The sequence below is a fragment of the Poecilia reticulata genome, chromosome 4 (assembly GCF_904066995.2).
Source record: "Poecilia reticulata chromosome 4, P_reticulata-male-v2, whole genome shotgun sequence".
Classification (NCBI taxonomy): domain Eukaryota; kingdom Metazoa; phylum Chordata; class Actinopteri; order Cyprinodontiformes; family Poeciliidae; genus Poecilia; species Poecilia reticulata.
The window spans coordinates 33,501,880-33,524,327 of NC_088833.1; the positions used below are offsets into that span (position 1 = coordinate 33,501,880).

Sequence of the window (22,448 nt, forward strand, 5' to 3'; positions counted from 1 at the left end):
AGAGAACAGCTACATTCAAATAGCAAACGAAGCCAATAAGAAAGTGCTTCTACAAAGACCTAGGATCATTAGAGTAACACATACCTGCACATATTTGACAACATGGTCCACAGTTTGACATGAGCTGTTTTGGCATTTTTCTTTGGCCCTTGGATGTAGGAAAGAGAACATGAACCAACAGAAGCCTGTTTTTTCCAGCCCTGAAGGAAAAACAGGAAATACAGCAGAAACATTAAAATAAATAAATATTTTAAAAAGAAGTGTGAGTAAAACTAATCAGACTCACCTCTATGTGTCACTATCATATTCATTCAAATTACTCTGCACACCCGGTTTGCAAGATAAAGCATAAAAAATTCAGAAATAATTAAAGAAATAAGTCAGCTTATAGAAACATTTTTGGACAGCATTAAAAGTTGTGCCAACCTGTCTGAAGAAATGTGTTGAAGTCATCATAACAGACTTCAGTCACCAACTAATAATAATAAAAAAACATTTTGGCAGTTTTTAGATGTGCCACATCGTCAAATGGCTTAATTAACTCCTCATTGTGTAGATACGTTCTCCAGAGTCCTGCTCATCACCTAATTATTGTATTCAGGTGTGGTGCAGCAGCGGCACATATAAATGTTGCAGGACAGTGACCCTCCAGGACTGGAGTTTGACACCTATGGCATAGATCAAGCCAACGGTCCAGCACAGCCGCTCCCCGTTTTGGAGTCTACAGCCAAAAACTTGATGAAAACGACCTCCGCAGCTAAATAATGTTAACTCAAATGGCCTCCAGATTTTCCTGACAGTTTTAATGTTTGGTTAAGATAATAAACAGTCGTATATACCGTGATAGCCAAACAAATAAACGTACGATAAGCGAACTATGTGAATCGATACTCTTGCGTAAGTGGACAATTGCCGTTTTTAATTCATATAGCACTCTATCTATCTATCTATCTATCTATCTATCTATCTATCTATCTATCTATCTATCTATCTATCTATCTATCTATCTATCTATCTATCTATCTATCTATCTATCTATCTATCTATCTATCTATCTATCTATCTATCTATCTATCTATCTATCTATCTATCAGGGCCGTGCAGAGACCACTAAAGGGGCAGGTGCTCAAAAAAAAAAAGGCCACATCTACTAACCGCATTCTAGGACAGAATATTAACAAAGCCACACAGCTTTAAGAGTTTAATAAACAATGATAAATTACAAAATTGTGAGATATACAATCAAAGCTAACGAACATCTCTAAACAGAGCATACAACTATGCATATGTAAGATATTTTATTAGTAATTTCTTTCTGCAGGTCTATTTTGTTATAGGAAAGTATTGTAATATTTAAACCAGCAATTTAGCAAGATATGTAAATCAGAGCTGGACCAGACATATTTTGTCTTTACAGAATTACACTATTAAAAATATAAATAAGGGCACAATGCAACCTTTTAGTGGACTGTAATATATAAAAAGAGCTGCCTGTTTGCTGCAGTGGAGATGAAGACGGTCCATTCAGGAAAGCAGAGCTGCATCAAACTTTAATGTGGAACTGCAGAAAAAAGAAAAAAACAAAAGCAAACATTGAATTGTTAATGTATGTCACCATGAGAAAAACCTGCTGAGTTTTGCTTAAAAAACTTTTTTAAACATTTAAATCACACATTTGTCTCATGAAGTGATTTTTTATTTTTTTTGCAAAACAAACTTATTTGTGCATGTCAGAAATCTTTTCTTGCTATTCTAAGTTTTGGGCAGGACGCAAAATCGCAACAAAAGATTTCTGATGTGTGAAAATAAAAGTTTATGTTTGGCAAATAACTTTTTAAGTTCACGTGACAAAAATTTGTTATTTAATTTTAAAAAATAAAGTTTTTTAAGCAAAATGATTTGTTTTTTAAAAAAGGAATCATTAGAATTACAAAAGTTTTGATTACAATTTTATTTTACTTAACTGAGGTTTGTTTTTTTTCCTCCATTGAATAATTAGGAAACAAATTTAACTTCATACTCTGCGAACCAGACCCTAAACTTAAAGTCTGGGTTGAGTTTTTTTCCCTTCATTAATTACACACTTTATGTCTATCATGGTAATTCACGGTGAGTTATTTTTAATCCTAAATTAATATCCTTGTTGGACTTTTATTTAAGTGTTATTTTCCTTCAAGATACATTTACCTAACGCCAGAATAAATGAAATGTACATTATGCAGCAAAGGAAATTAGAAGATCGGACATTATCCATTATGGAGATGATCGGTTTTGGACGGACGATGTGCCTCGTATTGCATAAGCGATACTGAAGAATGACTGATATCATTAATGGTACAGGGAAGAAGCTTTTAGTTATCTTGCTTTGCTAGCAAAGTCGTTAGCTATCAGCTAGCTAATAGCGCAACAACAACAGCCTGATGTCTGTATGATAAAAACACTGAATCGATAGATGAGAACAGTTTCTCCTCACCTGGCTGTCTCCTCCCGCTCTGTAGTTCTTCAGAGAAAGGCAGACACAGAGGCCTGTCAGTGTCTGTTGTATTTCATTACCTCTCTGCTTAAAAAGAGAGGTAATGATTGTTTCTGGATCCGAGCTGAAGCAGAAACAAGACGTTCAATGTTTTCCGTCATCTGCAAGTAGCAAGTCTACTCCACTTTATTCACCAAAAACGTTTTTTTTTATTCACCAAAAACTGTTCTATATTTTGGAACGTTCGCTATGTTGAGCTCCAGTTAGCCGCTTTCGCACTGCGCGAGAGGCAACTGCGTCATGCGTCACGGGCAAAAGGTCAAAGGTAACAAGGTGACCAAAAAAATAATAAAATAAATAAATAATAATTTTAGTACATGTTTTGTGTCAGAAGAGGGCTTAGAAAATAATAATACAAAAAAATAAAAAAAATAAAAATTGACCAAAAGGGCACTTGGGGACAAGGAGCAAAAAGGGCAGGTGCTCAAGCACCCCCAGCCCCCTCCCTCCCCTCTGCACGTGCCTGCTATCTATCTATCTATCTCTATCTGAGATAGATAGATCAGACGTCGCCCGGCTAAACAAGGTCTGCGTCAGGTGCTGGGGAACCAGAGCACCTTGATAAAAAATGGGCTACTGGAACAAGACGGAAAGAACATGCATGCAAAGAATGTGGAAGGAATGGTTAGTTTGACATCCCCAGTCAACACTAACTGCCAAACAACTAGTAGCTCAGTGTTCCAATATCCGCAAATTGCTGTCACAAGTTGAGGTACAACACAAATGCTACGGCAAGGGGGAGGAGCCAGGACGCCAGGTCAGAGGGGAGTTAACTCCAACTAGATGCCCAGAAACTGGGTATCTAGCTACAGTAATGAATGAACCATAAAAGCTGAACAAGGCAGCAACTGACCTGAGAGAGAGAATCGTGGCCCGAATGAACACCAGGCAACCCCGACACCAATTACAACGGTTGAGTGAAGTACCATCAGAAAGTCTCATTGAAGATGTAGGGATAGCATTAAGAACTATCCCTACCAACACCATAACAGAAACCAATGAGCTGATATACAGTTCAGCATCAGTGATCCTTGAGATGCTTGGCTATAAGAGCAACCATGAGACCCAATACCCACCATGGAAAAGACGGTTAGAGGCTAAAATCAAGATAACAAGGAGGGAAGTGAGCCAACTGTCAGAACTCCAAAGGGGTGCAATGAAAAGATCAGTACCTAAGCAGTACAGCCAGATACCCATACCTGAAGCACTCGAAACTGCCAAACAAAGGCTCCAAGCCTTGGCCAGCCACCTAAAGAGATGCACAAGAGAGAATGAAGCCAGGAGGATTAACCGGCTCTTTTCCACCCAACCAGCTAAAGTGTACTCCCAATGGCAGGGTAATAACAACAGAGCAGACCCACCAAGGCTGGAGACTGAACAATACTGGAAAGGCATATGGGAAAGGGAGGCGTCCCACAACAGCAATGCACAGTGGCTAACCTCTCTACGAGAGGACCACAGCAACCTCCCTGAACAAGCCCCAGTAACCATCACTGTGGCAGATGTCCAAGAAAGAGTCTCAGGTATGAAAAACTGGACCAGGACCAGGACCTGACATGATCCATGCCTACTGGTTGAAGAAACTCACTGCCCTCTTTGAGCGACTGGCAACTCAACTGAACCAGCTGCTACAAAATGGGACTCACCCTGAATGGTTAACTGAAGGGCGGACAATCCTGATCCAGAAGGATCCCTCAAAGGGTTCAGTCCAATCCAACTATCGGCCAATAACCTGTCTCTACAACATGGAAGCTCATGTCAGGCATCATAGCGGCTAAGATAAGCAGGCACATGGATAAATACATGAGCACGGCACAGAAGGGCATAGGCATAAATAGCAGAGGAGCCAAACACCAACTCCTGGTAGAACACACAGTTGCCCGAGACTGCAAAACCCGACACACCAACCTGTGGGCAACACTGTGGTCTTCACATTCCATGCCTTTTCCAGTTCCTCTCTGAGGCCCTAGTATTTCTCCAGCTCGGCTCATTCTTGTGCTCCTTTTTCCTGATGTTGTAGTCACTTGGTATTGCTACATCCACCACAACGGCTTTCCTCTGTTGTTTATCCACCACCACAATGTCCGGTTGGTTCGCCATTACCATTTTATCTGTCTGGATCTGGAAGTCCCACAGGTTCTTAGCTCGGTTATTCTCCACCACCTTTGGGGGGTGTTCCCCACTTTGATCTCGGGGCTTCCAGTCCATATTCTGCACAGATGTTTCTGTACACTATGCCGGCCACTTGGTTATATATGTCAACTCAGCCAATCACATGGCAGCAACTCCATGCATTTAGGCATGTAGACATGGTCAAGACAATCTGCTGCAGTTCAAACTGAGCATCAGAATGGAGAAGAAAGGTAATTTAAGTGACTTTGAACGTGGCATGGTTGTTGGTGCCAGATGGGCTGGTCTGAGTACGTTAGAAACTGCTGATCTCCTGGGTTTTCAGATCAGAGTGGGGACAAAATTGTTCATTGGCTGCAAAGGAGCCTGGCAGGAGAAGCAGAAGTCTTTGCACACCAAAAGTGCAATCTTTCTTGGGCTCTAGGCCTGGACTTTCAGCTTGCCATCAAAATCTGACCAGATCTGCGGTTTATATCTCACACAAACGGGTTTTTTCATCTCATCTCGGCTCATAGAAGTTGGCTCCTGCAGCTCTGCTCCTCCCAACGCGTCCTAATCTTTCATAATTCCGTGCTCCAGCTAATATACCCATAGAAAGGCTGCGGTAGCACATGTGACCCTAATACTGAACAGCGATTGGCTGTTCAGTAGTCTCGCGGGGATCGGTGATATTATATTAGAACTATTGAACTAACTTGAACTATAGTGGAAAAACCAGAGAATGAGGGAATGGAAGTTAAAATTCACACCCAGGTTACACACATGCAATTCCCATGTGATACACATGTGATTCCCATGTGATACACATGAATCCCATGTGATCACATGTGATACACATGTTTCCACATGTGACATGTCATGTCACATGTGTAAAAAATTATGTGATCACAAGATGTAAGGAACACTGAACACATGAACAAAATACTTGCCCACATGTGGAAATGTGACCCACATGTGAAAAACCACAACCACATGTGGGAAATGGGAATCACATGTTTTCACATGTGATTTTCATGGGATTTTTTTTGTAAGGGTACAGAGAATTCCAAGTGTAAATGAACCTTACAATCATTTTATAAAGTAATGTTTTTTGCCCATAGTATGACTTCTATACTGATTTGTATACCATAACATGATTTGTATATACTCCTCTGTATTTTGTGTCATTTCACTTTCACACTTTTTTTTCCCTCTTCAAATACAACATTGGCCTTTTTCCGTAAGGAAGGGGTGCAAGACACAGTTTAGCTAACTGTGAACATCTATAAAGGACACTTGTTCACATTGGGTGCAATAGTACATTTCTTTTGAGGGGAGGTGGCAGGGTCCCATGAGGGAGGGGGTTGATGACCTGCAGTTTTACTTATCATTGCATCTCACATTTAGGGAGGTACTGATACCATCCAGTTATCTCTTGATGGACACTAAGACAAAGTTATGGTTGGCTGTAGTGAGAATAATTTCATTCTTTGTTAATGATTATAATCTTTGTATTCCAGGTGTGGAGGTTAGACTTGGTGATGGTTATCCTCTTTAAGGGAATTCCTCTAGAAAGCACAGATGGAGAGCGTCTGGTTAAGGGAGGCCAGTGCTCCAATCCTGTTCTTTGTGTCCAGCCACGACACATCTCTGTTTCTGTGAAAGAGCTAGATCTCTACCTCGCCTTCTATGTCCAGGAGAAAGGTATCTACAGTCACCCTCGCATACACAAATATATATATATATATATATATATATATATATATATATATATATATATATATATATATATATATATATATATATATATATATATATACAGTGGTGTGAAAAAGTGTTTGCCCCCTTCCTTATTTCCTGTTTTTTTGCATGTTTGTCACACTTAAGTGTTTCGGAACATCAAACCAATTTAAACAATAGTCAAGGACAACACAAGTAAACACAAAATGCAATTTGTAAATGAAGGTGTTTATTATTAAAGGAGAAAAAAAATCCATGAGTATTGTTTAAATTGGTTTGATGTTCCGAAACACTTAAGTGGGATAAACATGCAAAAAAACAGGAAATGAGGAAGGGGGCAAACACTTTTTCACACCACTGTATATATACACACACACACTTTTACATTCTGTCTTCCCTTGTTTTCAGAGGCAGAGCAGAGTAACAGTCCCAGTCGTACTGGAGTTGGCTCTGATCAGGAGGACAGTCGAACAGCACCTATAGGTAACGAATCTCCTTAAGAAAAATTCCCTCCATATAGCTTGTTTGCTACAGCAATATTTGTGTGTGAAAACACACTGTAGATTAGGTGTCGCATTGACAGAATATTTTTTGTATTTGACCGGTATTTTTTTTTAAATCAACGGAAAAAACTGAAGCTCATCTGTCATGTTGTCACCCTCACTACTGGTTGAGATGTCGAACACTTTCAATTTTACACACATTGCGGAGATAAATAAAAAAAACAATACAAAAACATGACTTCTGAATACCATCTCTGACATGGACAGTGGAGTAAATGAATCTTGCTGACTGGGAGCTGACAGCGCGCTGAAGAGTTATGATGTGTTCTCACCAAACGTGTTTTGAGCAATCAGACGTGTCTGCTTTACATTCAAAGTCTATTTGGAGATGTATTGAAGGTGTGCACGATTTGAAGCATTCTGAGTATTTTGAGCATTTGACACACGTCAAGTGCGTACGACCTGTCTAACACGAGTTGGAAAATCAGAACCAACAGGTAAAGCGCTCATACTGTACCTGTGGAGATGATTCATTTCGTTGTTCTGTCAGTGGTTTTTATCACTGCAGAGAAGGAGAAAAGTTAGATATGTTCATCTGCTTGATTAATATGTGATGGGATCTGAATTGTCTGTTCAGCTTGTTCGATATTAATTAAACCACATAAAAATTAATTGTAAAATTAAAAATTGATGGATAAAAATAAAATATGATGGAATATGTTTGATGTGTTCAGTCAAACAGACAATAAAATATTTTAGTGCGACCTCTGATATAAATACCTGAAATATTTACTGAAACTTCTTTGAGCCAAATGTGAAATTAGGCTTTTATTGACTCTCACCTCATGTGTGGACAGCAAGAATTGTAATGAAGAAAAGGGGAGAGAACATTCCATTTGTAGGTGTTGTAATACTAATTTACAACAGTATATTTCTTTTCTTGGTTAATTTTTTAAGTCATCGTTTATAAATGAATACATGAGTATTTTAAATCAGTGGTCCCCAACCTTTTTATTACCGCGGACCGGTCAAGTCTTGGAAATTTTGCTGCGGCCCAGGGAGTGGGGGCTGGGAGACCGTCAGACAAGGCTTCTGGATGTTGGTGTTCCCGCTAAATCCTGAATATACCCAATTTGGGTTGTCTTGGCCCTTTTATCGTAGCCTGTGGAGTTTTCCCTGACTGGGAACAAGAATGCAACCTGTTGAATGTGACAGGTAGCCAATCAGAAAGCGCGGTGACGTAAGAACAGAGGGGAATCCCAAACAGCTGACATATCTCGCAACTGAGAGTGCGGTGGATATCGGAGATGATATGTGGAAATGTTTATTAGTAAAGGTCATTATTATATATTATTATGTTTATTCAGTTAAAGATGTTAACTATGAAAAAACAGTCACCTCCAAATCATAGTGCATCAAATAGAGCGGCTGCTCCCGTCGTCTTTTATCCACCGCCTTTTGTTTTTGTTACATCTTTTATCTCTTAAAATGAGTCCACAAACTATCACTATTGCTTCTACATCATCATCCATGTTTGGTTATTCTAAATTCCCATATGCTATGTTGGGGTTTTTACTGGATTATCCTCTGGAATTGGGATGTTCGTGACTGGAATCGGTTCGTGTTGCTCCTGCCATTTGTCTGAACACGAACCGATCAAACCTGTTGTACTTTTATCAGCTCTGTGGTCACAGAGGTTTGGAGAATAGGCCGACAATTCTTAAATCTTGCCGTCTAAACCAGACTTAAGACTCACAAGCTCTACTCATCTATTCTCGACCACTGCCCAAACGCTCTGACTCTGGTCACTATGGTAACGTTTACATATCCCTTCAAAATAAGATACAGATGCGCCACAAAAACGAACATTTTACTTTCGTGAAAATTTTAACTCACGATAATGACTAACAGGAGCCCGGAGTTTGTTTCTCTGCAACGAGATGGTCCCATCTGGGACTGATGAGAGACAATGACACCCGAAGTGTTGCTTATATCCACAGCCTGCTTGGTCTCTACGTGGCAACGCAGTTTGAAGCTTCATTGCCTCATTAGCAAGCCGGTCGCCACATGTTACGCAGAGCGGCTTGTAATGTGGGACTCACCTACCGGTCTGGGATAAATCCATTCTCCTGTCTCTTCTCTGGGCCTTTTCCCCTTTGCAAAGAAACTTTCCAAATACATCTGATCCGTTTCTTACTCATTTTGCTGTTTGTGGGCTCAGTGTTGGCGTGCAAGTAACCGAGAGAATCCGGTTAAAGGATTTTCAAAATAAAAGATCCTCCAGACTCAAATAATTCATAAAATGGAAATATTTAATTATTTCTTGCGCGGCCCGATACCAATTGGTCCACAGACCGGTACCGGTCTGTGAACCAGGGGTTGGGGACCACTGCTGTCTGGATACAGCCTGCACCTATTCCCTGATGAGAAATAGTCAGTGGAAAATAATTGCTCGAGAAGGGGAGGTTTTGAAGCCAGCTGACAACCAAAAGTTTGCACTTGCCAATGGCAAAACATATAGCGCCTTAGGGAAGGCAACCATCTTTTATGGGTGGCATGGGATGATGTGGTCTTTAGAGACCTTTGTGGTGGAGGATAATAACCTCACCTTTCCCATCATCTTAGGTCTCAATTTTCCATCCAAAACTTCTGCCATTATCAACCTAGGTGACCACACATATGGGTTAAAAGGGCCAAAAGGTTATACTTTTTACCCTTTTTCATCTTCATCATCTGTGCATGCTTGTTCTTCTCCAATTCATCTGATCCTGGCTCTGCCCATGGAGGAGAACAAGGGATCAACCACAGAGTCATATCCTATGATGACAAAGCAACCACCGGAAGTCCAGAAGCTTTTGATGGCCTGGCCATCTGTATGCTCAGATACATTGGGTAGAACATCTGTGGAAGAACACAGAATAATGACCACAGATGAAATACCCGTTTGCTGCAGAGCTTACCGGGTGTCTCCTTTCAAGTGGCAAATAATAAAAGAACAGATTGATGCAATGCTCAAAGATTATAGAGCCATCACAGTCTTCCTGGGGGTCCCCTGTTGTCCTTGTTCCCAAACCAGACAAATCTTTACGATTTTGTGTGGACTACAGAGCTTTGAACACCAAAACATGGGATGCCTATCCCATATGTGCATTTTTGCTCTCAATGAAATCTTAGATCTATACAAGAGACATAATACCACAATTTTTATGTGTTTTATAGATGCTTGTTATTACGCAATAATCAGCCACACCCCTACCTCTTCTCAGACTCCTGCTGACTGACTACTGACCAGCTCTTTGTCTAACGAGTCCGTGAAGCCTCTACCTCCTCAGTATTACCACAGATGAGCATGTAGAGGGTATTCTGTTTAAGCTGGAAGCGAGAAAGATGTGTCTAGACTCTAACTACCTTCAGATCCTGAGATTATGACCTTTTACAGTTAATGGATCGGACATCCAAATAGCCCATGGTAGCCCGACTCCAGAAACCACCCCAGTTAACGGTACCTCTTTGTCTATCAATAACGTGCACTTGTTACAGTCTAGATAATTTTAGAGACTCGGCCCGAGTCCCGAGGTCATTATTTATCATAACTAAAGAAACGTCTGAAGCCCCCCCATTTCACAAGGATCATGAACATTGATTTTATGTTAACCAGAAGAATTGTTATTCCTGTGACTTAATTAATTTAACTGTCCACAACATCAAGTAGACTTTAATATTTTATTAGCAAGCTTTAGCAGGGGAAAATGACATACAGCTATTTCAATCAAAATCAGAGGATCAAAATATAAAAGAATTTTTAGAAAACACACTTCCCTTCTAGTCCCTATACTGTGTCACTGAACCTTAAGAGAGGCTTTGGGATGCGGTTCCACTCTTTCCCAGATGCTGAGTTAATCTCGGCAGCAGAAACTCTAAATTCCATGGTCAGGGACCCATCTTGCTGTATCAGAGTCCTTTTTCAGAATAAATCCAAAGCTGAACTGGTGAATATTCTTCATGAACTCAGTTCTTTATCCATAGGTGATCTTTGGGGATACCCCCATGTCCACTGCAGCATCGTTGAGATGTTTCTGGGGTTGAGAGTTAGGCACATGTCGAATCAGAACCCCGGGTTGTGGATTATCGGATCTTGTTCCTTTCTAGAGCAGCGCGAAGTCTTCACCTTCCTGTGGTTTCAAAGTATCACCTCAATCTTGATCCTGCATCTTCTTGTGGTCTTGCCTCGAACGCTGCTGGAACAAAGAACCCCGTTCTTCTCCTGTCTCCACCTTTTATACTCTCAGTATTCCAGCCATGTGCACCTCTGTGACATACACAATCTTCTACTGTTGCGCTTACACAATCTCCCATTGGACCATTACCTCAGCCACTTTGGCTATCCACTTTTCGACATCTGGCATTTCGCTTATTTTGCAATCCCCCTTTTCTGTTCCTCTTTTCTCACAGTCCTCTTTTCCCACGCAAGCTCTTACATTGCGACACAGTATTAGGGCATCTCATCTTACTTCATTTATGATTTCTTATTTTTACTCTTTAGAATCAAGTTCACATAATTCATTACATTGATTAATGGTGCATTCTTAAAATGAAGATTACACAGTTGTTAATCACTTCAAATCATAATACTGAATTACTTGCTTCTTCTGGGTTTTTCTCACAATACAGATTGTACATGTTTCATTACAATAAAGATTACATAAGTTTTAATCAACATTAAATCATGATTCAAGATTACTTGTTTCCCTTGGGCTTTTATAATCTGTTTTCTGTGTATCCCGGAGAGATCTCAATCAGTTCCAGCCATGTTTCATGACATGCTTCAAAAGCATTTGATTATGTTAATCATGACAAATAGTTTCATAAATTGCATGAGAGAGGAGTTCCGAAATATTTATTAAGAATATTAGTGTATTGGTATGCCCACCAGAATGTCTGTAAAATGGGGAAACTCTGTAACTCTGTACTTTTTAAAGCATACTGTACTCCAATGTATACAGCCCACCTGTGGCGGCGTTACAGGAAAAGCAGTATGAATAAACTTGAGGTCACTTATAATGATGGCATGAGGATGCTACTTAGGTGCCGCGATGGAGTAGTGCCAGTCAGATGTTTGTGAATGCCAATGTACCAACCTGCGCTGCTGTGCTTCGAAACATTATGCACAGATGTGTAGATTAACAGACTCTGCAAACAGCATCATTCAGACTTTGACCAATCCTGTTCAAAGCTCAGTGAGGTTCTTCTCCAGTTTGTGGAATCATTGGCGCATTAGTTTATATGTCAGTGATTAGGGTTAGGATTATTTCGTTATATATATACATATATATATATTTTTCTTCTTTTTATTGTTATGGACCATAATTGTGTCTAAATAAAGAGATTGATTGATTGATTGATTGATTGATTGATTGATTGATTGATTGATTGATTGATTGATTGATTGATTGATTGATTGATTGATTGATTGATTGATTGAAAAATGCTACTTTTTCCAGCAAGAACTCAGGTTTCTGGGACACATTGTGTCAGCAGAAGGAGTTTAAGTGAATCCAGAAAAAACCCACACCATTACGGTTTATCCAACTCCAACTAACCATAAGACTCTCCAGAGATTCCTTGGAATGGTTGGTTGGTACCACAAGTTCATCTCACATTTTGCAGACATAGCTACGCCTCTTTATCAGCTGCTCAAAAAAGATGTAAGGTGGGAGTGGACAGTGGACTGCCAACGTGCTTTCATGACGCTGAAGAAAGCTTTGGTGGAATCACCCATACTGGGGCAGCCAGATTTCGAGTTACCATTCAAAATTCATACAGACGCCAGTGATGTTGGTCTGGGGGCTGTCCTGGTCCAACCAACCCCTGATGGAGAAAAAGTCATTGCTTTTGCTTCAAGATCATTGAAAGGAGCAAAGCACAACTACTCCACCTCTGAGAAGGAATGTTTGGCGGTTGTTTGGGCCGTGGAAAAGTGGAGACATTTTGTAGAGGGTACAAAGTTCACCGTTTACACTGAACATGCTGCCTTAACCTGGGTATTCAATTGCCCCAGAACCAGTTCTAGGTTAACACGCTGGGTGTTGAGGTTGCAAGACTTCAATTTTGAAGTACGATATAGAAAAGGAATGAACAATGTAGTGTCAGACGCTCTATCCCGCGCGATGCCTACTGACTCAGCTGGACCAGCACATGTAGCCCTGAATTCTGCTAAAGCCACGTTGGGATTACCCCTATCATTAGCAGAAATCAAGGAAGCTCAGGAAAAAGACTCAGACCTCATGGATATGGCCCAGGATCCGAGATACCACAGACCTGACAGGTCAAAATATACGATCTCTGGTATAGAAAAACCCCACTAAAAGATGGCATGAGATATCAGCTGGTGGTTCCCAAGTCTTTGGTTCCTCAGTTTCTCCAGTACTTCCATGATCGTCCATTGAGTGGACATCTGGGCAGGCTAAAGACACTTCTCCGGCTGTTGGAGGTTGCACGGTGGCCGTCAGTTCGTAAGGATGTGTGGACTCATGTAAAGAACTGTGCAGTTTGTCAGAAGTACAAACCGGACAGTCAAGCTCCAGCTGGCTTTCTGCAACCCACACCTCTGACGGAACCCTAGGCAAAACTTGGGGTTGACTTGATGGGACCTTTTCCAGCCAGTAAAAAAGGAAACGTCTTCCTTTTTGTTGTGATCGATTACTTCACAAAGTGGGTGGAAATGTTTCCTATAAGAGACAGCAAGACACAGAAACTCATCACTATCCTTCGGGAGGAGATATTCACTTGCTTTGGAGTTCCACAAAGCCTGGTGTCAGATCGTGGACCCCAGTTTACCAGTCAAGAGATGTCCAGATTTTGCTCTGCGTGGGGGGTAAAACACCATTTCACCACCAGCTATCATCCCCAATCTAACTTGACTGAACATGCTAACAGAACTACCAAAACAATGATAGCCTCATTTGTTGGACAACATCACAATCTATGGGACCAACATATCTGGGAGTTCCGTTTTGCCATCAATGGTGCTCAACATGAAACCACAGGGAAAGCCCCTGCAGAGCTAATGTTGGAACGTCAACTTCAAGGGCCATTGGAAAGGATGATAGCCAAACCACCATCACCTCAGCAAACCGTATACAAATTGTTGGAGCGACACAATGAGATGAAGGAAGAAGTCAAACGGAAAGTTGGGATAAGTCAAACCCGACAAGCCAAATACTACAATGCCCGGAGGAGGGGTGTATAGTTCCGGCCTGGAGATTTGGTTTGGGTCAGGTCTCACCCCCTTTCCAAAGCAATAGATAATTTTTCCGCAAAGTTAGCGCCAAAATGGTCAAGACCAGCTACAGTGAGGAAACAGTTAGGCCCAGTAAATTATCAGCTCCAGTGGAAAGACCAGAACCAAGAAACAGACACAGTTAATGTGGTTAACTTAAAGCCTTAATTTGGGGTTCAGCCTCCTTTGCCTCCGGCTGGGAGGTTGGGGGAATTGTAACATAACCACTATGTTTGGTTTTTTCTTCCTGGATAAATACATTGAAGAGTAAATGTATCATCTAGTTTGTATAACAGTTGCTGTTATTTCATTGTAAAATTATTCCAAATTTCCACTTTTAAAACTGATTTTTAGGCAGGTCATGCTGGTTTTTAGGTGAGGCTGATGTTAGTGTATAAAAAGGGGCGTGTGCGTCGGCGTGTGCGTCGGCGTGTGCGTCGGCGTGCAGCAGCGCAACCAGAGTGGAAAACGCTCACCGTCAGATCTGTGCAGCAGGAGACTTGACTTGACTGAATGTTTATAACAAGTTAGTGATGGGCAAATGAAGCCTCATGAAGCAATGAACCTTTCCAGCCCTTTGCTTTGCAAAAAGGTTCATTACTCGATGCTTCATTCATTGCTCACTAGGGACATCTGCTGGTGAAACTGCAACACTTTAACTGGTGTTGCATATTTTACCTGATGCCTGTGACGTGTCCTCCTTGAGTGTATTTGTGAGTTCCGCTTTAAATAGAAGCTGAATTTTACAATGTAAACTCCAAACTAATATTTTTTAACCTTGTAGCGTAGATATTTTCTTCAATCCCATGTCCAATAATTGAAGAGTAGTAAGGACAAAGTAGCAGGTTGAAAGTCTAGTGTGTGCATGTGTGTGTGTAAATATTTGCCATTTCCCCAGACTCACGACAGTCTTTAGCTGACTGTTTGTTTCTGCAGATGGTCCAGAGTTCCAGGAAAGTTTTGTGACTTCAGGAGTCTTCAGTGTTCCTGAGTTGGTCCAGGTCTCAAGAAGTAAGTCTTCTTTACCTGAACTGGGCAGTGAACGTGAACTGTCCAATGTCTCAGCATGGGTCAACAATCTAGAAGGGGGGGGGGGAACTAATGATTAATATATTAAGCCAGAAATTTAGCATACTACAAGTGTCAACCAACAAATGCCATGGAACCTTCATGAAATAAACTGATGGGGTTTACCTAAGGTGGCCATTTTTTTGGGTAAACTTTAGTTCTTATTATTTCATTCTCATTACACCATTCACTTACTTTCTCCCTAGCAGCCCCTTGTGCTTTAACCTTCCATTACATCCCATTTAGTTATTTAAAATATTTTTTCTTTTGAGCTCTTCCTGTACCTCCCAAAAATTTGAGTCTTGAACAACACCAATTAAGAAATATTCATATCCAAATCAGAACGTCAGAATGATCCAAAACATCGACAGTTGGGTGTAGAAGTTTCAGTTTGTGTGTACTCTTAAGTCTGGACAGAGTTTTTTGCTTCTAATTGTAGCTCCAGTAGTTACAGGAGTGGGACCTGGTTTCTCTATTGGGGAGCTTCAAGGTCATCTAGCCTATGACCTTAACCAGTCCATCAACCAACCGGTCAGCCTGCGACGGTCACTGGCCAGCACGTCCTCCAGCGGGTATTCACACACAAAACATGCATCTGAGTTACTGATTATATTATGATTGTATAATATACCGTATTTTCCGCACTATAAGGCGCACCTTCAATGAATGGCCCATTTTGAAACTTTTTTCATATATAAGGTGCACCGTATTATATAGACGCTTCAGTTTTTGTTGACAATTTGTTCTGTACTCTATTATTACACATCCATCCATCCATTTCCATCCGAGGTCCCTCTCCCCAGCCACTTCTTCCAGCTCCTCCGGGGGAACCCCAAGGCGTTCCCAGGCCAGCCAAGAGACATAATCCCTCCAGCGTGTCCTGGGTCTTCCCCGAGGCCTCCTCCCGGTGGGACGTGCCTGGAGCACCTCACCAGGGAGGCGTCCAGGAGGCATCCTGACCGATCCACCTCAACTGGCTCCCTTCGACGTGGAGGAGCAGCGGCTCTACTCCGAGTCTCTCCCAGATGACCAAGCTTCTCACCCTATCTCTAAGGGACCCTATCCCCTGCGGAGGAAACTCGTTTCGGCTACTTGTATCCGTGATCTCGATCTTTCGGTCATGACCCAAAGCTCATGAATGACCCAAAGCTCATGACCATAGATGAGGATAGGAACGTGGATCGACCGGTAAATCGAGACCGTGTCCTATTTCTAGCCGGAACCTCTCAGCCTCGCACACTAGCTCCGGTTCCTTCCCCACCAGAGAGCCAAGGATCAGACCGCCATGGTCCCCTCCCTCGGGCTGCCGCCCGTTACACACTGCACCCAACCCCTGACCAGGGGGGGACCCACGTCTCCTCTTCGGGCTGAGCCTGGGTAGGAGCCCGGCCACCAGGTGCTCGCCATCATGCCCCACCTCCAGGCCTGGCTCCAGGGTGGGGCCCCGGTGACCCGCGTCCTGGCGAGGGATCCAAGGTTGTTGTGCATCATGAGGGGTCTTCAGGCTGCGCTTTGTCTGGTTCCTCACCTAGGACCTGTCTGCCCTGGTTGGTTGGTGCTAGGATCATTGGGACACTCAAACCCCTCCACTATGATAAGGTGGCAGCCCGAGGAGAGGGCACATCCACATTTGTAAAGAAAAGGTCCCCGAGTACTTTATATAGTAGACTGCCCCAGTCATTGTTTCACTCACGGTGTTGATGTTGCGATATTGTGCCCAACTGCTTTCTGGGTAACACAGACCAACCGACACGCTGCCGCCGCAGTCTCTGTCTCTCTTCCCCCACCCCTCCCCCTCCTGGCTTTAAATGTATTATCAAACTTTATTAACAAACCAGCTTTCTGACAAGTATCCCAGCATGCACCGTGCACTTCTTCTTCTACGGGGGAAAATGAAGTCGGCGGCTGCTTACCGTAGTTGCTAGACCTGTTGTGACTCAATATTGGTCCATAAGGCGCACCGGATTATAAGGCGCACTGTCAGCTTTTGAGGAAATTGAAGGTTTTTAGGTGCGCCTTATAGTGTGGAAAATACGGTAATCAGTTGATTATATGAGTTGATGCTGATTGTATTTTAGAGTTAAAAGAGGAAAATTCAGAATCAAGGGACTCATCTAGCAGGTTTATTAGGCTGTGCTTGAAGTCGAAGAAAAAACAGAAGATGGGAGCTGAAGTAAAGCAGAATAAACATGTTGAAAGCAGGAGAGACCACACCCTGGAGGTTACACATTAAGGACAGATAGCTTCTTCTGTGTTTCTATGTTGACTTTTTATACCTGTCTGGCATATATCACTTCTTATCAGTGATCTAAGGGAGGATTTATGTTGCATTAGTGAAAATATGATTGGCATTGAAAAGGCCTGTGTTAGTTTTAGATAGGCTTGCATTAGTTTTGAATAGGCTTGCTTTAGTACTGGATGGGCTAGCTCAAGGGTGGGCAATCCTGGTGAATGTAAAAGTTGCAGGAAACCGATCCTCGAGGACTGGAGTTGACCACCCCTGGGCTACCTGCTTGCATGCCTACATCAGTCATCCCATAATTTCTTCTTTAAAGAAATTTTTTATGAAGAAAACTGGTTGGCATACAATATCTGTGAGCGACATACATTAGATGCATTTATGTGTGTTCTTTTGACAGTTTACTGTAATCCAACATGTCTACACACAAATAGTACAGGTTTGATATTAAAAGAGCAATTTTATTTAGCAGTACAACACTTACGCATATTTATTATTGTTCAAAAGTGTTGAACAATAACTTAAGAATGATTATACTAATCTGTTTGTAGGAGTAAACGCCTTAAGTCCGGCTCCATTGAAGAGGATGCTGACAGTCCTGGAGGGGAGTATTACAATTCACCTGCATCTCCTGCAAGCAGCTCCAGGAACTGGACTGATGACTTGGAAGGAGGTAACACGATAAGCAACATCTTATTGGACAAAGGTACCAGTTAGCCTGAGAGACAGACACTTAAATCGTTTTATTTTGTGTCAGCAGAATAATTTACTAATGCCCCTTTTCCACCGGCTTGGTTCGCTTTCAGAGCTTTCCCACCTGCTTTTTTTGGGGGCAGGCCCTGCTTTTCAGGGCCCTGCTTTGGAGCATGGCCAGCCTGGCCAGTCTTGTGTGAAATTCTATTCCCCTGTGAAAATCTGTTCCCCTTGTGTCGGGAGCGCGCATTGCAGCCAGAGAGGCGGATCTGTCGGATCCGACCATTTTCACGGTGCTTCTGATCAATTAAAACAACTCATATAATCATGTCAAGGTTGTAACATTCAGTTTAATCAGCTGCTGTTTAAAAAAGAAGCAATAACAAAATCGTAAAATAAAGGTCTTGTGTGGAGGTGTTCTTATGGCTGTTGTTTTTTCAGGTACCTGAAATAATCTGTTCCCCCTCAATCTCATAGGAACAAATTAATTTACCAGCAAGTCTTTGTTTATTCCTCTCATCATCAACGGTAAGTCCTGAGGATTTGGTAGTATTTGCTCTTTATTTGCCAAAGTTATGAGGGGGGAACTGTATATTGTAGCTGATTTAAATAATCTGTTCCTCTCAACATGAGAAGAAATTAATTTACCAAGAAGTCTTTAACTGTGCTTATTCCTATCTTGATGAACAAGAAATCCTTCTATTTTGGTACCATTTGCACATTATTTTCCAGAGTTATTACAGGAGAACCATATAATTTAGCTACCTGAAATAATTTGTTCCCCTGACACAACATGGGAACAAATTAATTGCCCCGTAAGTCTTTAACTGTTTTTATTTCTCTTATCAACAATAAATCGTGTAAGTTTGAAAACACCTGCTCATTATTTGACAAAATTATGAGGGGGGAACCATATATTTAGGTATCTGACATAATCCGTTCCCCCTCCATAGCGCAGGTACAAATTAATTTACTACCAAGTCTTTAACTTTATTCCTCTCTTGATGAATAATAAATCCTGCAACAGATTATTTCAGGTGGATAAAATATTTGGTTCCCCCCTCATAACTTTGGCAAATAAAGAGCAAATGTTACTAAAATCACAGGATTTATTGTTGATGAACAGAGGAATAAGAACTGTTAAAGACTTGTTGGTAAATTTGGTCCCATGTTATGGGGGGAGGGTTATTTCAGGTGACTAAAATAGTGGGTTCAAAACATCTGCAAGTGTTTTCAAACTTGCAGGATTTACTGGTGACAAAGAAAGGAATAAGCACAGGTAAAGATTTTGTGAAAAAAACAATTACAATTAGCTCCCCTCTTATGGAAGTGGAAATTATTTCAGGCAGCTAAAATATTTGGTTTCCCCCTTTAACTTTGACTAATAATGAGCAACATTTTCCAAATCACATGATATGTTGATGATGAGAGGAATAAACACAGTTAAAGACTTGTTGGTAAAGTAATTTGTTCCAATATTATGGTGGGGGAAAGGATTATTTCAGGTTGCTAAAATAATTGGTTCCCTCAAGCAACCTTGGAAAATAATGAGAAAATCTTACAAGAGAGGAACAAGCATGGTTAAAGACTTGCTGGTAATATAATTAGCTCCCATATTATCTGGGGGGGGGACAGATTATTTCAGGTAGGTAAAATAGTTGGTTCCCCCGTCATAACTTTTCAAAAATATGATCAAATGTTACCAAATCCACAGGATTTGTTGATGAATAAATACAGTTAAAGACTTGCAGGTAAATTAATTTGTTCCCATGTTATGAAGAGGGAACAGATTATTTCATCCCGCTAAAATATTTGGTTCCCCCCTCATAACTTTGGCAAAAATTTAACAAATGTCTTCAAACTTATAGGATTTGTGGTTTATTAAGAGAGGAATAAGCACATTTAAAGACCTGCTAGAAAATTATTTATTCCCATGTTATACAGGGGTAAAGGACTATTTCAGGCAGCTGAGATATATGGTTCCTCTCCTTTTAACTTTGGCAAATAAAGAGCAAATGCTAGCAAAATCACAGGATTTGTTGATGAAAAGAGGAAAAAGCATGGCTAAAGACTTTCTGCTAAATTAATTAGCTCCCATGCTATGGAGTGGGAATAGGTTATTTCAGGTAGCTAAATTATATGGTTCCCCCTTATAACTTTGGCAAAAAGCAAATGTTTTCAAACTTGTAGGATTTGTTGTTGATGATCAGAGGAATAAACACAGCTAAAGACTTGTTGGTAAATTAATTTGTTGCCGTGTTAAGATGGGGAACAAATTATTTCAGGCAGCTATAATATATGGTTCCCCTCCTTAACTTTGGCAAATAATGATCAACTGTTACCAAATCAACAGGATTTGTTGTTGATTATGAGAAGAATAAATACAGTTAGACATTTAAATGAATTTGTTCCCATATTATGGAGGAAGAACAGATTATTTCAGGCAGCCGAAATATCTATAACTTTGGGAAATAAAAAGCAACTGTTTTCAAATTCTCAAAGAAATTTCCTTAATCGAGTAATCTGCTATATTTTACATTAGAACAGGATTTACCAGAAAGCCTACACTCTCATCTTTTCAAGAAGTCTTAATTTTTGTGCCCTGCTATCCAGCCAGCTTCCATTCTCTTATATCAGCAATGAAAAATTATAAATACACACAACGTCTTGGAAACTCATGTTTGGTGACTGTCAAGCTTAAGTGACAAAAGTTGGAGAAAGACCAATTCTCTTAGCGATTAAAAACAACAACACAAAACAGCGTAAGAAGACCTCCTGTCATGGTGGGTTTGAGGTTCTTGAACCACATGCAGAAACACTCAGAGAGGAATTGGATTAGTAACTGGTTTATTTACAGCTCAGACAACACAAAAACAGTCAACTGCAGATCTACGCCGGTCCAGGGTCCGGGGATTTCTGCACACAGGAAGAGAGCAATGGTGACTTCAAATGCGGAAGGGAATTTCAGTTCTGAGAAGGCTCTGACAGTTCTTACTTGTAGTCAACTGGAGAGCGAGCGGGGAGGGGCAAGCAGAGCCAGGGAGGCGAGGCTTTTCCTAGGTTGTTTGCAGGTCAGGTGGTTCAAAGTGCTGGAGGGCGGACAGGTTCGTCTTCCTCATGAGATCGAGAGGGAACAGTGCAGAGGCGTCATGAGAGGATTCCTCCAAAAACTCAGGTAACTCAAAAGGTCCAAGTGGAACTCGAAACGTCCTGGAGAGGATTCACAAAGAAAGGTTAGATTATAAAGAAGTAACAAATCTAGTTACAGGCTGCTAAGCGACACTATGAGGGGCTCTGTGTACCAATGCTGGCAAACACTCTGGTGAGGAGGAACTGGCCGCCTGCTGCTCATATACTCCTCTCGGTGATGATTATTTCTTGCAGGTGCGTAAGCAGGAGACCTGCTGGCCCACTCTTCTGGAAAGATGCAGCCACAAGGCACCCTCTGGAGGATAAACATGGAAAAAACACAACTACCCCGGCCTGGTCCCCAACACCTCCACACAAGACCTCGTTTATTTACTTATTTTATGATTTTGTTATTGTTTCTTTTTTAAACAGCAGCTGATTAAACTGAATGTTACAACCATAGGCGTAACTTCCCAAAGGACTGGTGTGGACATGTCCCAACCAACTCTGGCATGAAGGGGACCGTCCCCACCAATATTTGCTGTACCTTTTTTTCTTTATGTGTCTTCATCTATGTAACTCGGCACAGATGCCAAGTTACATACTGTCTTCTAACAATAGATGTTGTGGCAAAAGCCACATGTTATTAAGTTTTAACAATGAAAAGAAATGTGCATGGTTTTAATATTGAATTGTATATTTATGTTTTTGTGGTACAGGTTTGTCTCCCCCAGTGAAGAAGGCAGAGCTGGACAGCCCTTCTCCACAGGAGGGCTCACCAAGGATGGGATCCTTCACTCAGCACCACCGGCCAGTTATAGCAGTGCACAGTGGTGTGTAGCACTCAGAGTCCCTAACATTCTCTTGCTCTGCTTTACAAACACACCAGGTCTTCCACAGTCATACTGTATGTTACATTTATAAGATATTTTCCTATAAAAATTTCACAAATATTTTATATTCTTTCAGGTCTCTCTCGATGTCCTCATCCCTCCTCATCGCTTCACTTTCCATCTTCTTCCTACTTTGCCCATGGAGCAATCCGATACCCCCCCCATCTGGCCCAGGACCCCTTGAAGGATCTAGTCTCGTTGGCTTGTGACCCTGCAAATCAGTCCCCCAGCTCTGTAAGTTCCTCTGTTCATCTATAATCCA

At 41.3% G+C, this 22,448-nt stretch overlaps 1 protein-coding gene across 3 annotated transcripts in view; it reads left to right on the plus strand.

Annotated features, from left to right (window-relative positions):
- Positions 1–22,448, plus strand: part of nfic (nuclear factor I/C) — a 58,529-nt gene that overhangs the window by 17,636 nt on the left and 18,445 nt on the right. Inside the window, exons 4-10 of one of the 3 annotated variants that reach the window (XM_081606698.1) lie at positions 6,163–6,346; positions 6,791–6,865; positions 15,101–15,175; positions 15,672–15,804; positions 18,023–18,177; positions 22,013–22,182; positions 22,263–22,350. In XM_081606698.1, the coding sequence (XP_081462824.1) occupies positions 6,163–6,346; positions 6,791–6,865; positions 15,101–15,175; positions 15,672–15,804; positions 18,023–18,177; positions 22,013–22,134 (744 nt within the window). In that variant the 3' untranslated portion in view covers positions 22,135–22,182; positions 22,263–22,350. Of the gene's footprint in view, positions 1–6,162; positions 6,347–6,790; positions 6,866–15,100; positions 15,176–15,671; positions 15,805–18,022; positions 18,178–22,012; positions 22,183–22,262; positions 22,421–22,448 lie in introns of those variants that run through there. The other 2 variants (XM_081606697.1, XM_008408170.3) reach the window with 2 other exon arrangements.